This window comes from Hylobates moloch, unplaced genomic scaffold (assembly GCF_009828535.3).
Source record: "Hylobates moloch isolate HMO894 unplaced genomic scaffold, HMol_V3 SCAFFOLD_6, whole genome shotgun sequence".
Lineage (NCBI taxonomy): Eukaryota > Metazoa > Chordata > Mammalia > Primates > Hylobatidae > Hylobates > Hylobates moloch.
The window spans coordinates 57,440,157-57,458,973 of record NW_026652281.1 but is presented as its reverse complement, the minus strand read 5'-3'; the positions used below and the strand labels follow the sequence as shown (position 1 = coordinate 57,458,973).

Here is an 18,817-nt window from a genome sequence, read left to right as displayed (position 1 = left end):
TGGGATTACAGGCGTGAGCCACTGCGCCCAGCCCCCTCATAATTTTTACTTTCTAAGCTTAATGTTGCCAATTTAAATAAAAAGATATAAACCAAAATATAAGGAAACAAAATTCAATGTAAAATAGCGTATTCTTTACATTCACAACTGTATTGTATTTCTTTCCAAACATTCTATAGAAACTCACAGTGTATATAAATATAATACGTTCTGCTTTTACGTTTTTGACCAGATTCTTCATTTTGCTGATGGAGAAAGGTATAAAAATGTCAATATCATGATTCTTGATGATGACATTCCAGAAGGAGATGAAAAATTTCAGCTGATTTTAACAAATCCTTCTCCTGGACTAGAGCTAGGGAAAAATACAACAGGTAATTAATAATTTCTTATAAACAGCTTCCTCTCCTTCATGCTGGGTTCCTTAATATGGGGGAAGATGTAAAGGAATTAGAAAGTCTTGGTGGTTTTCTGTGCTTACAATGAGAATGATTTTAAGTTAGAGCATTTCAGAATTCCTGTGTCTGTGTAACAGTGCCTCTTGCTTGTGTATGTTGGTGTATATATGCATGTATGTAAAAGACAAAGTAGGTTGATACTACAGATAATATTATTTCCTCAGTTATTGTAGGATTATTTAATTTGTAGATGTCTTTCCTTTGGAATTTGAATTTTGTTCTGGTTTCCTACTTAGCAATAGAAGGAATTACAAAGTTAGTTCCTTTAGTGTCATCTACTCTCTAGTATTTTCGCATAGTGTTGAGGTATACTGATACTTCAGACAGATTATGGGAGCCATAATTCTTTGGTTGGAACAGTTTGATATTGTTGCTAAGAGTCATCCTACTCCATTGCTTGATAGGCATTTTGCTGACTGTTTAGAGAAGGTAAGAAAGAGACAAAGGAGAAAACTCGGGAACATACAGAACTTGAGGGTTGGAAGGGCTCTTAAAAAGTCACTTCCGTTCCTTCTGATGATAGACAAGCCAAATGAATTTCAAGGATTGAATGCTGACTGACCCTTCAAACTCCTGTTTTAGTCAGTGGCTGAGCTGGTTTTTTTAAAAAAAATTTCAAAGTTTGATGAATATTTGCGTTACTAAATTATTGGCCTTTATGGAGAAATTTGATTTGTAGTTGAAAATATACAAGAATTCTGAGTAACCCAAGGATTGATTTTTACTTTTCTTGCTGTTTTGATAAAATACATTGATATTTCTAAGTCCCCAGAAGCCTTTTTTTTTTTTTTTGAGGCTGTGGCTGTTGTTTCAAGTTCAAAGAGTATATGTTTGAGATCAAATCATTTTCTTGTAGAACATAGTGGGTTGGTAAAGGGTTGTATGAATGGATACCATGTGTTGGTTGAGAATAGTCTATGTACAAATAACAGAAAACCCAATGCAAATGGATTTAAACACATACAATTTCTTGGTTTATTTAACCTGAGGGTACAGCAACATATGGCTTTAGATGAGGCAGGAGCAGGACTTAATGCTGCCAGAGATCCTGAAGTTTTCTGTCTCTTTTCTTTGCCTTTTGGAATATTGGCTTCATTGCAAAGCTAACGTTATTCATTGTCATAAGATGGTGATCAGGACCATTCTTCTGCATTTCATATAACAGGAAAGAGAGAGTATTCAAATTCATGCATTCCTATAAGGTCCTCATAAAAATCTGATTGAAATTACATAGGTTACATGCCCACCTCCATAAGTAGGAGAAAGGAATATATTATTGGACTCTCTCAAGGTTACTTTATATTTGTAATTTTCTATTTTTAAAGATTAAAAAATTCCTCAGAGCAATAACAGAGCTTTGACAGTGAGTCATTTCTTAAACCATGCCCCATTGATTGACCTTGAGACTATTTCCAAACCCTTATAAAGTTTCAGTAAATATCCTTTTACATAAATCTCTGTATACGTGGATAATTAAGATTATCTGTTGAGTACAGTGCATGTTGAGTGAAAGGACTCATCCACTGCCTTCTGTGTTAGTTACATTTCAATGTATACATATACGATAGTTTCTCCATATCCTTACCAGCAATTTCTTTAGTCTTTAAATTTTTATATGCCATTTCTAATGACTGAAAAATATGTGGTTGTAGTATACATTATCGTGCATTTTTTTCTTTCATTTTCCTGTTTGTTAGTGAGCTTGACACTGGTTTTTTTTTTTTTTTTTACTTTGTGATCCTGTTTTTCATATCCCTTATGTACTTTCCTGTGGTTTTTGCTTTACTGGTTTGTAGGAATAGTTATATATTTTGAATTCAACCCTTCGCCTCTTAAATATATTGCAGATATTTCTCCCAGTCTGTCATTTATCTTTTATTATAATGTCTGTTATTATAAAATTTTTTTTAATTTAAAATATCAAATATTTTCTGATATGCTTTTAAATCCTACTTACTTAGGTCTTTTCACCCAAATGCTAAAAATATTTTACTATATTTTTCTACTATTTTCATTGTTTTGATTTATAGTTACATTATTGCACATATAAGGAATTTATTCATTGGTGGTGTGTGAGGCAAGGATACAACTTCATTTTTCTTCTAAAATGTAGAAAATAATACCCTAATATCGTACAGAGAAACATCCATTAGCCATTAATTTTCAACATGAAATATCTACCCTTCTATCTATCCATCTACCTATCATTTTCCTGGACTCTGTTTTGTTCTATTTGCCTATTTATGTGTTAATAGCATACTGTTTTATTTATCATAGCCTTGAAGTACATTTTGATAGTTTTTCAGGCCAAATATTTTTCTTTTTTTTTCTCTAAATTATCTCACCTATTCCTTAAAAAGTCTCTTTCATATGAACATTAGATTCAAGCTGAGATCTATAAAACAAACAATTTTGACTGGAGTTGAATTAAAATTATGGATTAATTTGGATGGATTTGACATCACTATAATATTGAGTTTTCTGATTTAGAAATATAAAATGCCTCTCCAGTAATTTAGATCTTTTATACCATTGCCTGCCCTTGTGTTCGCTCAAAACCAAACTATAAGACAAGGATTTGGACAAGGATTTAGTTTATTTGAGAGGTGATCTCTGGAGGCCTGATGAGAAATGAGGAGGTGAGAGAGAGGAAAGCTGATAGATGATGTCCTAATGAGCAGTACTGCTGTGGGCAACTGACACCCAGTCCTGCTGGTGTTCCTCTTAGACACTGGATTGAATGAAGCTTAGGACTGTCTCATGACAAGGAAAGAAATCTGGGCTGTTCATTCACCAGCTCCTATTTCTGATCATTTGAGAGTTGCTCTTGGGTGTTAAATTTGCAACAGTTCTGACCTTACTCCTGCATGGGCTGATGCTGTCTTCAGGTAGAAAGAGACCACTGAGCAAATAGGAACTGCTGCAGGTGACTTTAGAGTGGGTGAAAGGGAGGTGCTGACAGTGTCTGCCACAGTTATACATTAAAATTTTGTGATTTTCTTCATATAGGTTTTATAGTTTTTACATTAGGCTAATTTCTTTTTTTTTTTTTTTTTTTGAGACAGAGTCTCACTGTGTCACCCGGGCACCCAGGCTGGAGTGCAGTGGCGCGATCTCGGCTCACTGCAAGCTCCGCCTCCCGGGTTCACGCCATTCTCCTGCCTCAGCCTCTCCGAGTAGCTGGGACTACAGGCGCCCGCCACCACGCCCGGCTAATTTTTTGTATTTTTTTAGTAGAGACGGGGTTTCACCGTGGTCTCGATCTCCTGACCTCGTGATCCACCCGCCTCGGCCTCCCAAAGTGCTGGGATTACAAGCATGAGCCACCGTGCCTGGCCTACATTAGGCTAATTTCTAAGTATTGTTGCTATTGTGAATAAGGTCTACTTTTCTTTTTTTTTTAAATAGCTGATCTTTAGAGATATTATAATAGTCTTTAAGAATGTATGATCTGAAGCAGACTTCTTGATTTTGTGCACCAGGTCTGCCACTTCCCAGCTTGTAAACTTCTTCAAATTACCTGAATGTGCTTCAATCATAGATTCTGTAAAATGAGACTAATAATATAATGAATATCATAGGGTTATTGTGAGAATTAAAAGAGTTAATGTAGGTTAAGCAATTAGTAAGTTCTTAATAGTATTAGTTGTAATTATTATTAATATAAGTGACAGTAAAAAATAGAACACTCTTGATTTGTGAAGGTTACTCAGCTTGCTTTGTGTTCTTACTATAGTTCTAATATTTTCTCTTACATTTTCTTCGTAGACAATCATGTCATCTAGAAAATAGTGACAGTTCTGACTCTTTCCACTACTTTTACAGGTGTTATCTGGCTGATAGCCTTGGGACACTGTTAAATAGTAGCAATTATGACAGACATTATCATTTTGTTTCTGTTTCTAGTGGGAATGCTGCTAATGTTTCAATATTTGATATTTGTTGTTGACTTCTGAGAGATATTGCTTCATCAGGTTAAGGAAGCTGCCTTTTATCCCAAGATTACTGAGTATTTTTCTGTCATGAGTGAATATGTTATTTTATTAAATGCTTTAAAAAATTCTGTCATTTTTAAGATCGTCTTAAGACAATCACCTTAGGTAAAGAGTTGGCCTAGTTTTCAATTAGACATCCACACTTTTTTCAGCATTTATAACCTCTTCTATTTTCATTTGTTGCTTTAATATTTTTATTTTGGCAGCCTTAATTATTGTCCTTGCTAATGATGATGGCCCTGGAGTTCTATCATTTAACAACAGTGAGCACTTTTTCCTAAGAGAGCCAACAGCTCTCTACGTCCAGGAGAGTGTTGCAGTATTGTACATTGTTCGGGAACCTTCACAAGGATTGTTTGGAACAGTCACAGTTCAGTTCATTGTGACAGAAGTGAATTCCTCAAATGAATCTAAAGATCTGACTCCTTCCAAAGGCTATATTGTTTTAGAAGAAGGTGTTCGATTCAAGGTACAGTAAGAAGCTTTAATGAGAATGGAAGTTTATCTTTAATATTTACAAAATAAATTTCTCTTAGATGTGCACTCAAGTCCTAGAATGAAAAAAACAATACTTCCAGCTTAGGTGTTAGGTAAAGACATGATTCATTTACTATGTGACAAGTGCTATAGTTCTATTTACTCTGTATAAAGTGCAACTGGAAAAATTTACTATTAATAGGGTAAAAGAATATGCAAATAATAAAGAAAATATATCTATGGCTATTTTAAATTTTCAGCACATTTAAATTGCATATGTCACTTTATATTGTATATAAGCCATATAAAAGAAAACCCAAGCCAATTTTTGTAAACATTAAGTCCCAGCCAATCATTTCCCTTTTGCCACATTTTTGTTGAACAAAATGTAACTGTTTACTTCAGACTGCTTGTTTGACAACAAGAATAGTTTATTGGAGAAAAAAATGCTGGATTTGGGATAAATATGATCTATACTCACAGTTTACCTTCCCAAATTTCTTTTTCTATATATTAACAATTTTCTGTTCCTGCTACTAAACTTTATTTTTTAAAACAGTTTAAGTTTAAAATGCAGCACACCAACATGGCACATGTACACATATGTAACAAATCTGCATGTTGTGCACATGTACCCTAGAACTTAAAGTATAATAATAAAAAAAACCAAGCAATTTGCAAGATTATGTTGCAAATGTGATTCTTTTTTTTTTTTTGAGGCAGAGTCTCACCCTGTCATCCAGTCTGGAGTTCAGTGGCGCAATCTAGGTTTACTGCAAACTCCACCTCCCAGGTTCAAGTGATTCTGGAGTGCAGTGGCGTGATCTCAGCTCACTGCAAGCTCTGCCTCCCAGGTTCACGCCATTCTCCTGCCTTGGCCTCCCAAGTGGCTACAGGCGCCCACCACTACAGGTGCCTGCCACCATGTCTGGCTAATTTTTTGTATTTTTAGTAGAGGCGGGGTTTCACCATGTTAGCCAGGATGGTCTCGATCTCCTGACCTCGTGATCTGCCTGCCTCAGCCTCCCGAGGTGCTGGGATTACAGGCATGAGCCACCGCGCCCAGCTATGCCCAGCTAATTTTTTGTATTTTTAGTAAAAATGGGGTTTCACCATATTGGCCAGTCTGGTCCCAAACTCCTGGTGCCAAGTGACCCACCCGCCTCAACCTCTCAAAGTGTTGGGATTAAAGGCATGAACCACTGCGCGGGGCCTGTGATTATTTTGACTCATTTTTTATTGTGGAAAAATATGTGTAATATAAGATTTACCATTTTCACCATTTTTAGTGAACATTTCAGTGGCATTAATTATATTCACAGCAATGTACAACCATCACCACCATCTATTTCCAAAATTTTTCATCATTCCAAGGACAAACTCTGTGCCCATTAAGTAGTAACTCCCTATTCCTCCTCCGCCTAGTAATCTCCAATCTACTTTCTGTCTGTATGAATTTGCCTATTCTAGATATTTCGCATATGTGAAATTATACAGTATTTACCCTTTTGTGTCTGACTTGCTTCACTCAGCAAAATGTTTTCAAGGTTCATCTGTGTTGTTACAGGTATCAGAACTTCATTCCCTTTTTACAGCTAGATTATATTTTATTGTATGTATATACCGTAATTTTTAAATCCAGCCATCTGTTGTGTTGTTTCCACCTTTTGACTCTTGTGAATAAAGCTACTATTATTGTGAAAATAAAATAAAATAAAATAAAATAGCTGATTATGTTAGCTTTAGGCATTTTTCAAGCCAGCTATGTAAAATGTAATAAATCTAAAATAATAGATTTAAAGCTATTTTGTCTAAAACATCCATCTAATAATTATTTTCCTAAATGATCATTTTATGTAACTTCAGCACATTTGCAAATGCATATTCATATTCATGGTTTTTTTTCACATTTTGGAAATTTAAAACCTTAAGGTTTGTGCAAGATCACTTACATTTAAATCTTGAAATATATATATATAAATTCAAATTTGAAATATTTTATTAATTTTCTATTGCTTTATTCATGTTTTTTCATCTTTTAAAATTTTTCTTAAATTTATTTTTTGTTTTTTTTTACTGTGACTTTTTTCATAAAAGACTCCTTTTTCACAGTATGGCTATATACTTTTCTTTTTATTAGGCAAATTAAAAGTTAGAGCAAATTGGATTAAATAAATTTTTTAACCGACATAACTGCTTTTATTCCAAAAAGTTTTTATTTTGAGGTATAAATAGTAAAATACACAGATCTTAAGTATATGGCTTAGTGACTGTAAAGATATATACATACACACATGTAACTACCACTCAGATTAAAATACTTAACATTAAGGCCGGGCGTAGTGGCACACGCCTGTAATCTTCAGTGGGGGTAGGCGGGCGGATCACTTGAGGTCAGGAGTTCGAGACCAGCCTGGCCAACATAGTGAAACCCTATCTCTACTAAAAATACAAAAACTAGCTGGGTGTAGTGGTGTGTACCTGTAATGGTACTCAGGAGGCTGAGGCAGGAGAATAACTTGAACTTGGGTGATGGAGGTTTCAGTGAACAGAGTGCCACTGCATTCCAGCCTGGGTGACAGCGCAAGACTCTGTCTCATAAATAAATAAATAAATAAATGAATGAATGAATGAATGAATGTATTTAACATTATCATCAGCCAGAAGATTCCCCGTCTCTTCCCCTTTCCAGAGGAAACTACTTTCTGATTTCTATCACTGAAGACTGATTTTGCTGGTTCTTGAGCTTCATATAAATAGAATCATACAGTGTGTACTCTTTTGTGTCTGGCTTCTTTCACTCAATATAATGTTTAGGTCTGTGTGGTTGCATGCATCAGTAGTTGGACATTTTTTTTAATCACTGAGTAGCATTTTATAAAATAGACCACTATTGGTTTGTCTGTTCTCCCACTGATGAACATTCGGGATGCTTCTAATTTGTGTCTGCTATGACTACAACTGTTTTTTTAACAGTGAACCCTAGATTAGAATGAGATTAATCAAGTTATTTAGCCAGAGCAGGGCAAAAAGTTCACAAAAATGAAGACATAGATGTAATTTTTAATCAATGTTATTTTAAAATGCACTAAATATTTTTTGGACACTTCAGTGCAATATATCACAAAGTTGAAAATCCTAAAAGTAGTAACCCAAAACAGGTGTAACCATCACATTATAGGAATCGTATTAAATCAAAGTGAGATGATATTTTTCAAAACATGCTATTTTGTTGTCAGAAATGTTTAGTAGATTTCGCTATATGTGTGTTACAAAAAATACTGTATTCTAGTAACCTTATCTTTTGATTTTGTTTTCAGGCCCTACAAATATCTGCCATATTAGACACGGAACCAGAAATGGATGAGTATTTTGTTTGCACCTTGTTTAATCCAACTGGAGGTGCTAGACTAGGGGCGCATGTTCAAACCCTGATAACAGTTTTGCAAAACCAGGCCCCTTTGGGGCTATTCAGTATCTCTGCAGTTGAAAATAGGTATAGTTTATTCATAAGGAAATTATCACTTCTGAAGCTATAAGTAGGGAATATTTTTTGACATAAGAAAATGCAGAGGGAAATTGATGTCTGATTATTTTAAAAGGGATTTTTAAAATGAACTCTAGAAAAGATAGGTCTAGAGAGACCAGTTACTCTCCTAGCTGGGAGTATCAAAAACCTAAACTCACCCTGTTTTTAGAATGGTGTTATTAGAATTCTTATTTTCTCAAGAGTTCACACTTGCAGGTAAAGGTCTGTACTATTTTGTGTTTTAAAAATAATAAAAAGCAAGAAATAATATAAAGCAGACTTAACTGCTCAAACCAAGTGAATGACTCTTCAAACATATATTAACATGATTGTGGTTTTAAAATTTCTCCTAGAGGCTGACAAATATTTATTTTTTATATCATAAAAATATTTTAATATATCTAGTTTCATTAATATGTTAATTTCCTGACTCATTTTTTCCTATAAAGTATTTTTGATACATGTGTGAAGAAACGTAAGAATGACAATTTTATTTCTTTTTCAGAATATATAGTGTGAAGTTACTGAAGTAACTGATTTTCAGTATTTTCTTACCATCTCATCTTGGATTGTGTAAATTTAAAAGTGTATTAAGTATCTGCTAGCAATATGATATATATTTTAAATATGTAGAATGTATACTTTTTCTGCTTCCCACAATCCATGTATTTCTTTCAGAGCCACCTCCATAGACATCGAAGAAGCCAATAGGACCGTGTATTTAAATGTATCTCGAACTAATGGCATTGATTTGGCTGTGAGTGTGCAGTGGGAGACAGTATCTGAAACAGCCTTTGGCATGAGTATGTTTCATTTCTTATGAGAACAAAATTCTGTAATGAAGAAATATTGCATGTATAAGATTTATATTTTTTCCTTTGAATTGTATGTTATTGATCATTTGAAAATGGAAAACAGATAATCTAATTCTTTAATTGCATCTATAAATATGTGTTGAGGCTGGGCACGGTGGCTCACGCCTGTAATCCCAGGACTTTGGAAGGCCGAGGCGGGCGGATCACAAGGTCAGGAGATAGAGGCCATCCTGGCTAACACAGTGAAGCCCCATCTTTACTAAAAATACAAAAAATTAGCCGAGCGTACTGGCGGGCGCCTGTAGTCCCAGCTACTCGGGAGGCTAAGACAGGAGAATGGCGTGAACCTGGGAGGCGGAGCTTGCAGTAAGCTGAGATCGTGCCACTGCACTCCAGCCTGGGCAACAGAGCAAGACTCGCTCTAAAAAATAAAGTAAAATAAAAAAAAATATATAAAAAAATAAAAGTATTGAGTGCCTATGCCAGGCATGGCACTGAACTCATGGATCTTAGAATTTAGGGGGTGGGGGTGACAGAAATGAATCAAGTAAGTAAAAATCAATGTATACTTTAAACTTTAATAAGTGCTTCAAAGGAGAAGTTCTAAGTGTTGAAAGAATATAGGGGAATGCTTTCAAGGGGTATTGATCTTTGAACTAAAACTGAATGATGAGTAGAGATTGATTATGCAAAGGACTGGGTTGGAAGAACATGGAGGTGAGAGTGAGAAGCTGTGAAAGCAGAAAACTGAGGCATAAAAAGCACACATAAGCGAAGAACTTGAGTGGATAGTAGGTACAGAAATAAGGAGGAATATTGAGCTTGGATAGCTGGACAAGACCATATCATTCAAGAACTTAAGGAATATTTTATAGTTACCAGTCTTTACAATAGTGTTAATGGAAAGCCTTCAAGTGGTTTAGGAATGGAGGAGAGTTACCATATGTAATGTGGTATGGTATAATCATATTTGGATTTTGAAGATATTATTCACAGTGCCATTAAATAATGGGCTGACATAGACACAGAAAAGAAGTGAAGATACAGGGAGGCAAGATGATGGTAGCTTAGACTAGGTGTTGAATATGAGGGTGAGGGAGAGGGATGTACCAAAGATGACTCAGGCTTCTAGCTTGTGCAGTTGGATGGGAGAAGGGGTTCATACTATTCACTAAGATGGAATTCCAGAAAAAGGATAGATGTATTTTAGTAAGGGGAGTAAAATAAATTTGGTTTAACACATTTTGAATTTGAGTTACTTTTGAGAATAAATTTCTCTAGACTCAAAAGAAGGTCTCTGCTGGGCCAGGCATGGTGGCTCATGCCTGTAATCCCAGCACTTTGGGAGGCTGAGATGGGCAGATCATCTGGGTTCGGAAGTTCGAGACCAGCCTGACCCAAATGGAGAAACCCCATCTCTACTAAAAATACAAAAACAATTAGCCAGGCTTGGTGGCGCACACCTATAATCCCAGCTACTTGGGAAGGCTGAGGCAGGAGAGTCGCTTGAACCTGGGAGATGGAGGATGCCGTGAGCCGAGATCACGCCATTGCACTCCAGCCTGGGCAACAAGTGCAAAAACTCCGTCTCAAAAAAAAAAAAAAAAAAAAAAAAATCTCTGCTGGAGAGATAAACATGGGAACTTTAGCTATATATATATATATATATATATATATATATATATAGTATTTGAAGTCATGGAAATTGATGTAATAATCTGGAAAGAAAGGCTGAAGATGGAGAAGGGAAGAGGACACTATAGACTGAACTATAAGAAGGTTCAAGTTGAATGGCTGAGGATATGGGATGATGACCTAGCAAAGGAGACTTAGAGGATCTAGTAAGAAACTCAGGAGAAAACAGGATGGCAGATACCAGCAGAAGAGTGCTTTAAAATGGAGGAAAAAGTAAACGGTGTCAACCCCTGGTGAGAAGTCCAGTAAAATGAGAACCTGAAAAATAACTATTATAGTTGGCAACATAGAAGGCATTAATGACCATAGAAGGGGCTGTTTGTATACAAAGATGGGGACTGAATACTATTTTGAATAGAGGTGAAAGAAGAGAGACCTCAAATATATGCAACCATTTCAAGAAGTTTGGCAGGGAAGATAGGACCTGGAGAAGGTAGTAGCGGTGTGGTGTAGGATTCAGAAGGTTTTTTCCATGTTTAGTTTGGAGAGACCCAAGCATGTGTAGGTTGGATGGAAAAGGTAGAGAAATGTTAAATATTTAGAAGAAAAAGGAGATAATTAATAGTGTTATGGTTGTCTAGAAGACAAGTTGAGATGGGATCCAAAAAAGAAAGATTCTAGTTTCTAATTTAGATTTCTCCATTACTGCTTAGACTTTGCATGTGTTTTTTGGAAGTACTCATGAGAGCACATGTCGGAGATTCTTAATCGTTAGCAGTCATTGCTTATTCTTCATTTGTGGTCGTCTTGAATTATTGTAGAGAAGGATTTGTCCATATGTCAGGACCATTTGGGACTCTAAATGAAAAATCTGCAGTATATCTTTAAAAGGGAGCAACATAAAAATTTAAAATGCTGGATTTTTAGGAAAGGAAATTGCTATTGGATATTACATGTAAGGCATTGACAAATTCTCTTGAATTGGTAATCTAAAAAGATCAATCATTTATAGGGAGCCCAGGTTTCAACCTTGATAGTTGTTCTTACTGCATCATGTTCACACCATTAACCAAAATTTAAAAAGAACTTAATGTTTTGGAGGGAAGCAGCCATGTTAAGAGATTATGCATTTTTTTAAAGTTTTTACTCTTCATTAGTTAGGGGATTTTTATTTTTGTCCTTTTTTTTTTTTTGTAGTACAGAATTTTAAAACATGTACCAGTTGTAGCAGTTTGATAAAACCTTGACAGCCATTTGAAATATGTGAGTCTGCTTGACATTCTTAAAATATATAAAATGTAAAGTGAAAAATAAGATGGGCATAATTTCAAATTAATAGCGTACATTTTTTAAACCAAATGCTTATCATGTTTCTATAAAGGGTATTTATTATTGTAAAATTTCTCAGTTATATTTTCATCAGCTTTACAGAAGTTCATAAAAATCATGTTCTGCATATTTCCCTTTAAAATACACATTTAGTATTTATTTAGTTAGTTTTTGAGCCAGGGTCTGGCCATGTCACCCAAGCTGGAGTACAGTGGCACTATCTCGGCTCACTACAACCTCCACCTCCTGGGTTCAAGCAATTCTCGTGCCTCAGCCATCCGAGTAGCTGGTATTACAGGGGCGTGCCACCACACCCAACTGATCTTTGTATTTTTAGTAGAGAATGGTTTTACCATGTTGGCCAGGCTGGTCTCAAACTCCTGACCTCAAGTGATCCACCTACCTTGGCCTCCCAAAATTCTGGGATTACAGGCGTGAGCCACCATGGCCAGCCACATTTAGTATTTATTTCTAAATACACCTTGGAAAAGTATGTGTAGGTATAAAGCAGAGCATTTACAAATTTTCTTGTTTTTTAAATAATAATTTTTAAAAAATTATTATTTGCAGTACGAATTCATTATTTGTAGTTACTTTAAAGTTTTCTCACTTGTGGCTTTTTACACTCATACACACACACGTCATGAAAGGATTTTCATTTGTAGTCACAAACGCACTTGTCTCATTATTTAAACAATAAATTAGAATAGATAAGTTTTTGAAGGAATAATAAACTAGTAAACCATGATTTGTGTTTTTCAGGGGGAATGGATGTTGTGTTTTCCGTATTTCAAAGTTTTTTGGATGAATCAGCTTCTGGCTGGTGTTTCTTTACTTTGGAAAATTTAATATATGGTATAATGTTAAGAAAATCATCTGTTACTGTTTACCGATGGCAGGGAATTTTTATTCCAGTTGAGGTAAACATCAGTTTTTTTTATAGTACAAAAATAAAATGTACAGATAAAGTTTAGATGTATCATGAATTACTGTATTCTTATTCCTCATTTTCTAGGATTTAAATATAGAAAATCCTAAAACTTGTGAGGCCTTTAATATTGGTTTTTCTTCCTACTTTGTGATTACTCATGGAGAAAGAAATGAAGAAAAGCCTTCTCTTAACAGTGTGTTTACATTCACATCTGGATTTAAATTATTCCTGGTAAAAAAATTTTCACTTTTAAATAGATTACTTTCTTTAAAAGAAATTAAGATTTGTAAGATTGTTCAAATTGGAAGATAATGTATGTTTTATGTTAATGTGAAAAAGGACTTTTTGTGAGTTGATATACATTTTGGCAAAGTATCTTAGTCCGGGGATAGTTTTGTCTTTTTAAAATGACAGTTATGCGTAGCTTGGTATTAAAATTTTTTAAGTCTTGCACTTCAGATAGTAACTCATGCTATTAGTGTGTTCACTGGCTTTCTTAATTCAAGTCTTCTTCAAGTTTTCATTCCCACTCTGTCCTTGCAGGTACAAACTATCATTATTCTGGAAAGTTCTCAAGTAAGATATTTCACTTCAGACAGCCAAGATTATTTAATCATTGCAAGTCAGAGAGATGATTCCGAATTAACTCAGGTTTGATTCTTTTAAAATGAAGTGGGGTTTTTTTGCTTTTCTTTTTAACATTATAATTGAAATTTACCAAAGGTGTGGTCTGCTGGTTTAGTATAAAAGAAAACCATAATTTGATTGTGGTAAAGTAGAATGAAAAGACTGGTTAGTTAAAAGTTAATTTTTAAACACCAGAGTCATAAAATATTATATTATCTTCAAGAGCCAAGGATAATGTAATAATAAATATGAACATTTAATTAGAATTTAATTGAATCACAAAACATTGTGGAGAATAATCACACAGCCAGACAGAGAGTATCACTGAAAATTCATGATTAGCATTGCCACACGGGCATTCAGTATCACCTCGGAAACCCCACATTTCTTTAGTAAACTAGATCTTGTAATTCTAGTAATGCTTATTTGATAACTTTTGTCACTCCTTAAACTTCCATACATGCTTCACATTTCCATTTTCAGCTAATTCCCTTGTTGAAATGAAAGCTACCAAAAGGGATATTATTCATTTTCCCAACACCAAATTCAAAAACCCACTTGAAATCCAATCTTATTCCTTATTCCTGCTACAACAGAGAAAGTGTCCCTTCTAAAAAGCCAGGCCTCTCACATAGGTGCCCATCTTGTCCTCATAACGTTTAGCTATTCCCTCCATCTCTGGCGTCTATTTCTCCCTATTTGGTTACTACAATCAGAATAAATGTTCTAGCTTCACCCAGCTTAAAAAGAAATTCCTCCCCTGATCTCATTCCCTTCTAGTTTTCGTTTCATTTCCTTTCCCCCCTCTATATTAAGACATCCTGACAGAATTATCTACTTGTTTTGTCTTTACTTCCCCGAGCTCACCGATGACAACTGCATTGCCAGATCCAATGGGTGTTTTTCTGCGTAATCATTATGCATTCCACCAGCATGTGACAGTCACCTCATCCTCAAATATAAATCTTATCTTGCTTTCTAAGACACTACACAAATTTTCCTTTTCCCTTTTTCTCTCTCTCTGTGTGTGTGATCCTTCTCAGTCCCCATTGCCAGTTCCTCTTCCCTTTCGTAAACTTAGATGTCTTGGAGTTTTCCAGAAAGATTCACTTATAGTTCAAATTTCTTTTTCCTTTTCTTCATTCACTTGGATACTTTTATCAATCCTATGGTTTTAAATATCAGCAATAGGCTAGTGTATTTTAGATTATATCTGTAGCCTTTCCTCTGTATTCCAGGCCTATATACCTAACTGCCTATTGACATGTTCACTTAAATATATTTTTGGTACATAATATTTAACATATCCCAAACTGAACCTTTGGTTTTCACTATGAAACTTGTTACTTCAGTGCTAGCTTTCATCTCAGGAAATAGCAGCCCCACGAACTCAGTTGCTTAGGACAGAATCCTGGGATATTTCTTCCTTGATTACTCCTTTTTTTAGGCGGGAGATGGGGTCTGGCTCTGTGGCCCAGGCTCGAGTGCAGTGCCGTTATCACAGGTCACTATAGCCTTGACCTCCTGGGCTCTGGTGATCCTCCTACCTTAGCCTCCTGGGTGGCTGGGTCAACAGGCGTGTGTCACCACACCTGGCTGATTTTTTGTATTTTGTAGAGATGGGGTTCCACCATGTTTCTCAAGCTGGTCTTGAACTTACTCCTTTTTATTCTTTCACATCGAGTTTATCATTAAGTATTTTTGATTACATGTGTCAGTAAGTGAAGACATTTCATCTCTACTCCTCCCTACTCCAAGTCCCCATTATTTCTCTTCCACACCATTATAGTGTCCTCCTAGCTGTTCTCTGAACTTCCTTGACCTCAGATCCATTCTCCATTGGGTAACTGGAGGCATTTTTTGAAAATATTAATTGACTAATGTTATTTCTGATTTTAAAACCACTTAATGATTTACAATTATACTTAGAATAAATTTGAAATTATTTAATATGGGCTTAACATAGGATAACTATATTTCCTCATTTGCCTTGGAAAGTACTGGATTATGCCTGTTGTTCTGGTATTGTTATTAATATTGCCCCTTTCACTCTTTGAAGGATCCCTGTTTAGGTGATAAATTATATGGTCACCCTAATGGAAGTTACTCCATGATGATCTTACCTCTCCAGCCTTAACTCTCATCATTCTCCCAGCACTATCAGATTCCGTCCAGTCTTTATTCAGATAATGACAAACTTTTTCTGTCTTAAGAACTTTGTCATGTTGTTCCTTCTAACTTGATTTCCCAAATACCTTCGTAATTCTCTATCAGACCATCCTAATTGTCATCTTCAGTACTTGACTCATTTTATACTCATACATTGACTTAATTATTGATATGTTTCTTGTTTACCTTTTCCTAATAGTTAATAAGATCCATAAAGGGAAAGGCCGCTGTATCCATAGTTCCTAGCATAATGTCTGTGGCTCAAAAGTTCGTAATTGTTGACTGAATAAGTATAATTTTCTGTGACACTGACCAGCTTGCCTTCAGGTGGGGTCTGAATTTTAATTTTGCATTTATGAACACTTACCCTGAAACCTTGTGTGCATTGACTGCCACCATGGGGACAAAAAGGATTTAGGTGTTTCTCTGTATTCTATTGCTTGAGCAATTGATAATAATATTGCAGCATTAGAATGTTTCTTATTCAGTTCTAAATTTTCATATGTAGTTTATTTCCTGGTTTTAGCTTTCCCTTTCCCTGCTGTCACCAACCCTTACCCAGATGTACATTTGATACTGATTTCTTTTCAGATAACTTCGCTTTCATTCACTCTGTGTGTGTGTGTATGTGTACTTATGTGCATAGACATATATGTGCACACTCACAGATTAGATAAGGGAGAGAGCAGCGAGGGAGCATCAGTTTTAGTATTTTCTTATTTACAAAAGTATCTTTTTAACCAAATAAAAGGATCCAAGAGAGTAAACATATGGTATTGATTACATTCTCGCAAGTGCTAAATTCCTAGTCATAAAGGGTTTTGTATTTCAACATTTCCTTCAGGTCTTCAGGTGGAATGGAGGAAGCTTCGTGTTGCATCAAAAACTCCCTGTCCGAGGTGTGCTGACGGTGGCCTTGTTCAACAAGGGAGGCTCTGTGTTCTTAGCCATTTCCCAGGCTAATGCCAGGCTAAACTCCCTTTTATTCAGATGGTCTGGCAGTGGGTTTATTAACTTTCAAGAGGTGCCTGTCAGTGGGACAACAGAAGTTGAGGCTTTGTCTTCAGCCAATGATATTTACTTAATGTTTGCCAAAAATGTCTTTCTAGGTGAGAAGATAAAGTATTTGTAGTATATATATAGTTATTGAAATCATCTAGCATTCATATGGTATATTTTATATGAAAATGCTCTTGCAATAATTTTTTACTAATCCATAGAATATTTCTTGATAGATAAGTATTAATTGTCAGCTATAAATGGATTTTTGAGAAATATTTAAGCATTATACCCCTAATCTTGTGTTCTGACTACTACCTGAAAGTTATATGAAAACAAAATTGGAAATAGGTAGGTAAAGTTGAAAGATACATGAATATTTTACACCCAGGATACAAACAAGTAACTTTTTATATGTATTTACTTGATGTGCCATGAATAATTTATAGTATTAATAAATAATGTTCAGAACTTTTTATAAGACTCTTTCAGAATATTCTTGGAAGGAAAATTTGCTTTTTGCTGCTGAGTAGAACTTTCATGGGTAAAATTGCAACATTCCTAAAAAAATAAAAAAAAAATTGTCCTTGTTCTTTCTTTAACATTATATCATGGTTAATGACTAATAATGTATTCACGTCATGCAGTAAATGCAAAAAGACTTTTGAAGTACTTCCTATTAACTTGTATTTTTATTAGACTAAATGGATTCTGAGGAAATTTGTTTGATATTTTTATTGTAGTTTTATTATGTAATTTTGTCATTTTTTCTGTAACTTTTGCATTAAGATTTGACTTTTATTTCATTATTGTAGGAGATCAGAATTCAATTGATATTTTCATCTGGGAGATGGGACAGTCTTCCTTCAGGTATTTTCAGTCCCTAGATTTTGCTGCTGTTAACAGAATCCACTCCTTCACACCAGCCTCAGGAGTAGGTAAGGACTTTTCAACTGCTCACCAATTCTAAAGGTAGTATGGAAAGCCAGAATGATTTTAATCTCATTGATTTAGATTTAGTGTCACATTGCCAGACACTGGGTATTTTTTTTTGGAGACAGGGACTCGCTCTGTCGCCCAGGCTGGAGTGCAGTGGGGCAATCTCCGCTCACTGCAAGCTCCGCCTCCCAGGTTCTGCCATTCTCCTGCCTCAGCCTCCCAAGTAGCTGGGACTACAGGCGTCTGCCACCACGTCTGGCTAAGTTTTTTGTATTTTTAGTAGAGACGGGGTTTCACCGTGTTAGCCAGGATGGTTTTGATCTCCTGACTTGTGATCCGCCCACCTCGGCCTCCCAAAGTTCTGGGATTATAGGCATGAGCCACCACCCCCAGCCGACTCTGGATATTTTAATAGGAATGTAACATCAAGATCTTTACAATACTCCTTCCAGAAATCCTAGAATTTTTTGAAATTCTTTTGAATTGCAGTTTTCCTTTTGCAGATTAATACTTTCAGAATGGACATTGGCTTGAGAATAATCAGAATAACTAAAATATAGAGGAAAATATTAGTGAAGAATAAAAATAATATATTTCTTTTGTCTAGAGAAACATGAAGAGTGACATTAAATGTATATTTTTAAAATATGAAAGTATGTATATGGCAATAGCAAGTATTTGCATTTAAGAATGTTTTTTAAGTTGGAGAATGACTATGAGAATTCTTCCATCTTCATTAATTCTCCCAGCCTCCTCCACAGTCTGAAATCCTTTCTTGGTCTTCTGTACTTTAATCTACACGTCAGAAACATAAGCAATATTTTTAATCACTGTGGTTTCAGAAACAAAGTCGATTGGAGAGAACCCAAGGTATTATTGCTGTCTGCAGGTTGTAGGATTATTTTAGGGTTGGC

The 18,817-nt window shown here is 35.3% G+C and overlaps 1 protein-coding gene across 1 annotated transcript in view; it reads left to right on the top strand.

Moving 5' to 3' along the window:
- The window catches only part of ADGRV1 (adhesion G protein-coupled receptor V1), a 597,511-nt gene that overhangs the window by 151,671 nt on the left and 427,023 nt on the right, over positions 1-18,817 (top strand). The window contains exons 42-50 of the mRNA XM_032156840.2: positions 233-374; positions 4,660-4,922; positions 8,251-8,426; positions 9,138-9,262; positions 13,001-13,158; positions 13,254-13,400; positions 13,713-13,820; positions 16,810-17,074; positions 17,780-17,902. Of these exons, the coding sequence (XP_032012731.1) occupies positions 233-374; positions 4,660-4,922; positions 8,251-8,426; positions 9,138-9,262; positions 13,001-13,158; positions 13,254-13,400; positions 13,713-13,820; positions 16,810-17,074; positions 17,780-17,902 (1,507 nt within the window). The remainder of the gene's footprint in view (positions 1-232; positions 375-4,659; positions 4,923-8,250; positions 8,427-9,137; positions 9,263-13,000; positions 13,159-13,253; positions 13,401-13,712; positions 13,821-16,809; positions 17,075-17,779; positions 17,903-18,817) is intronic.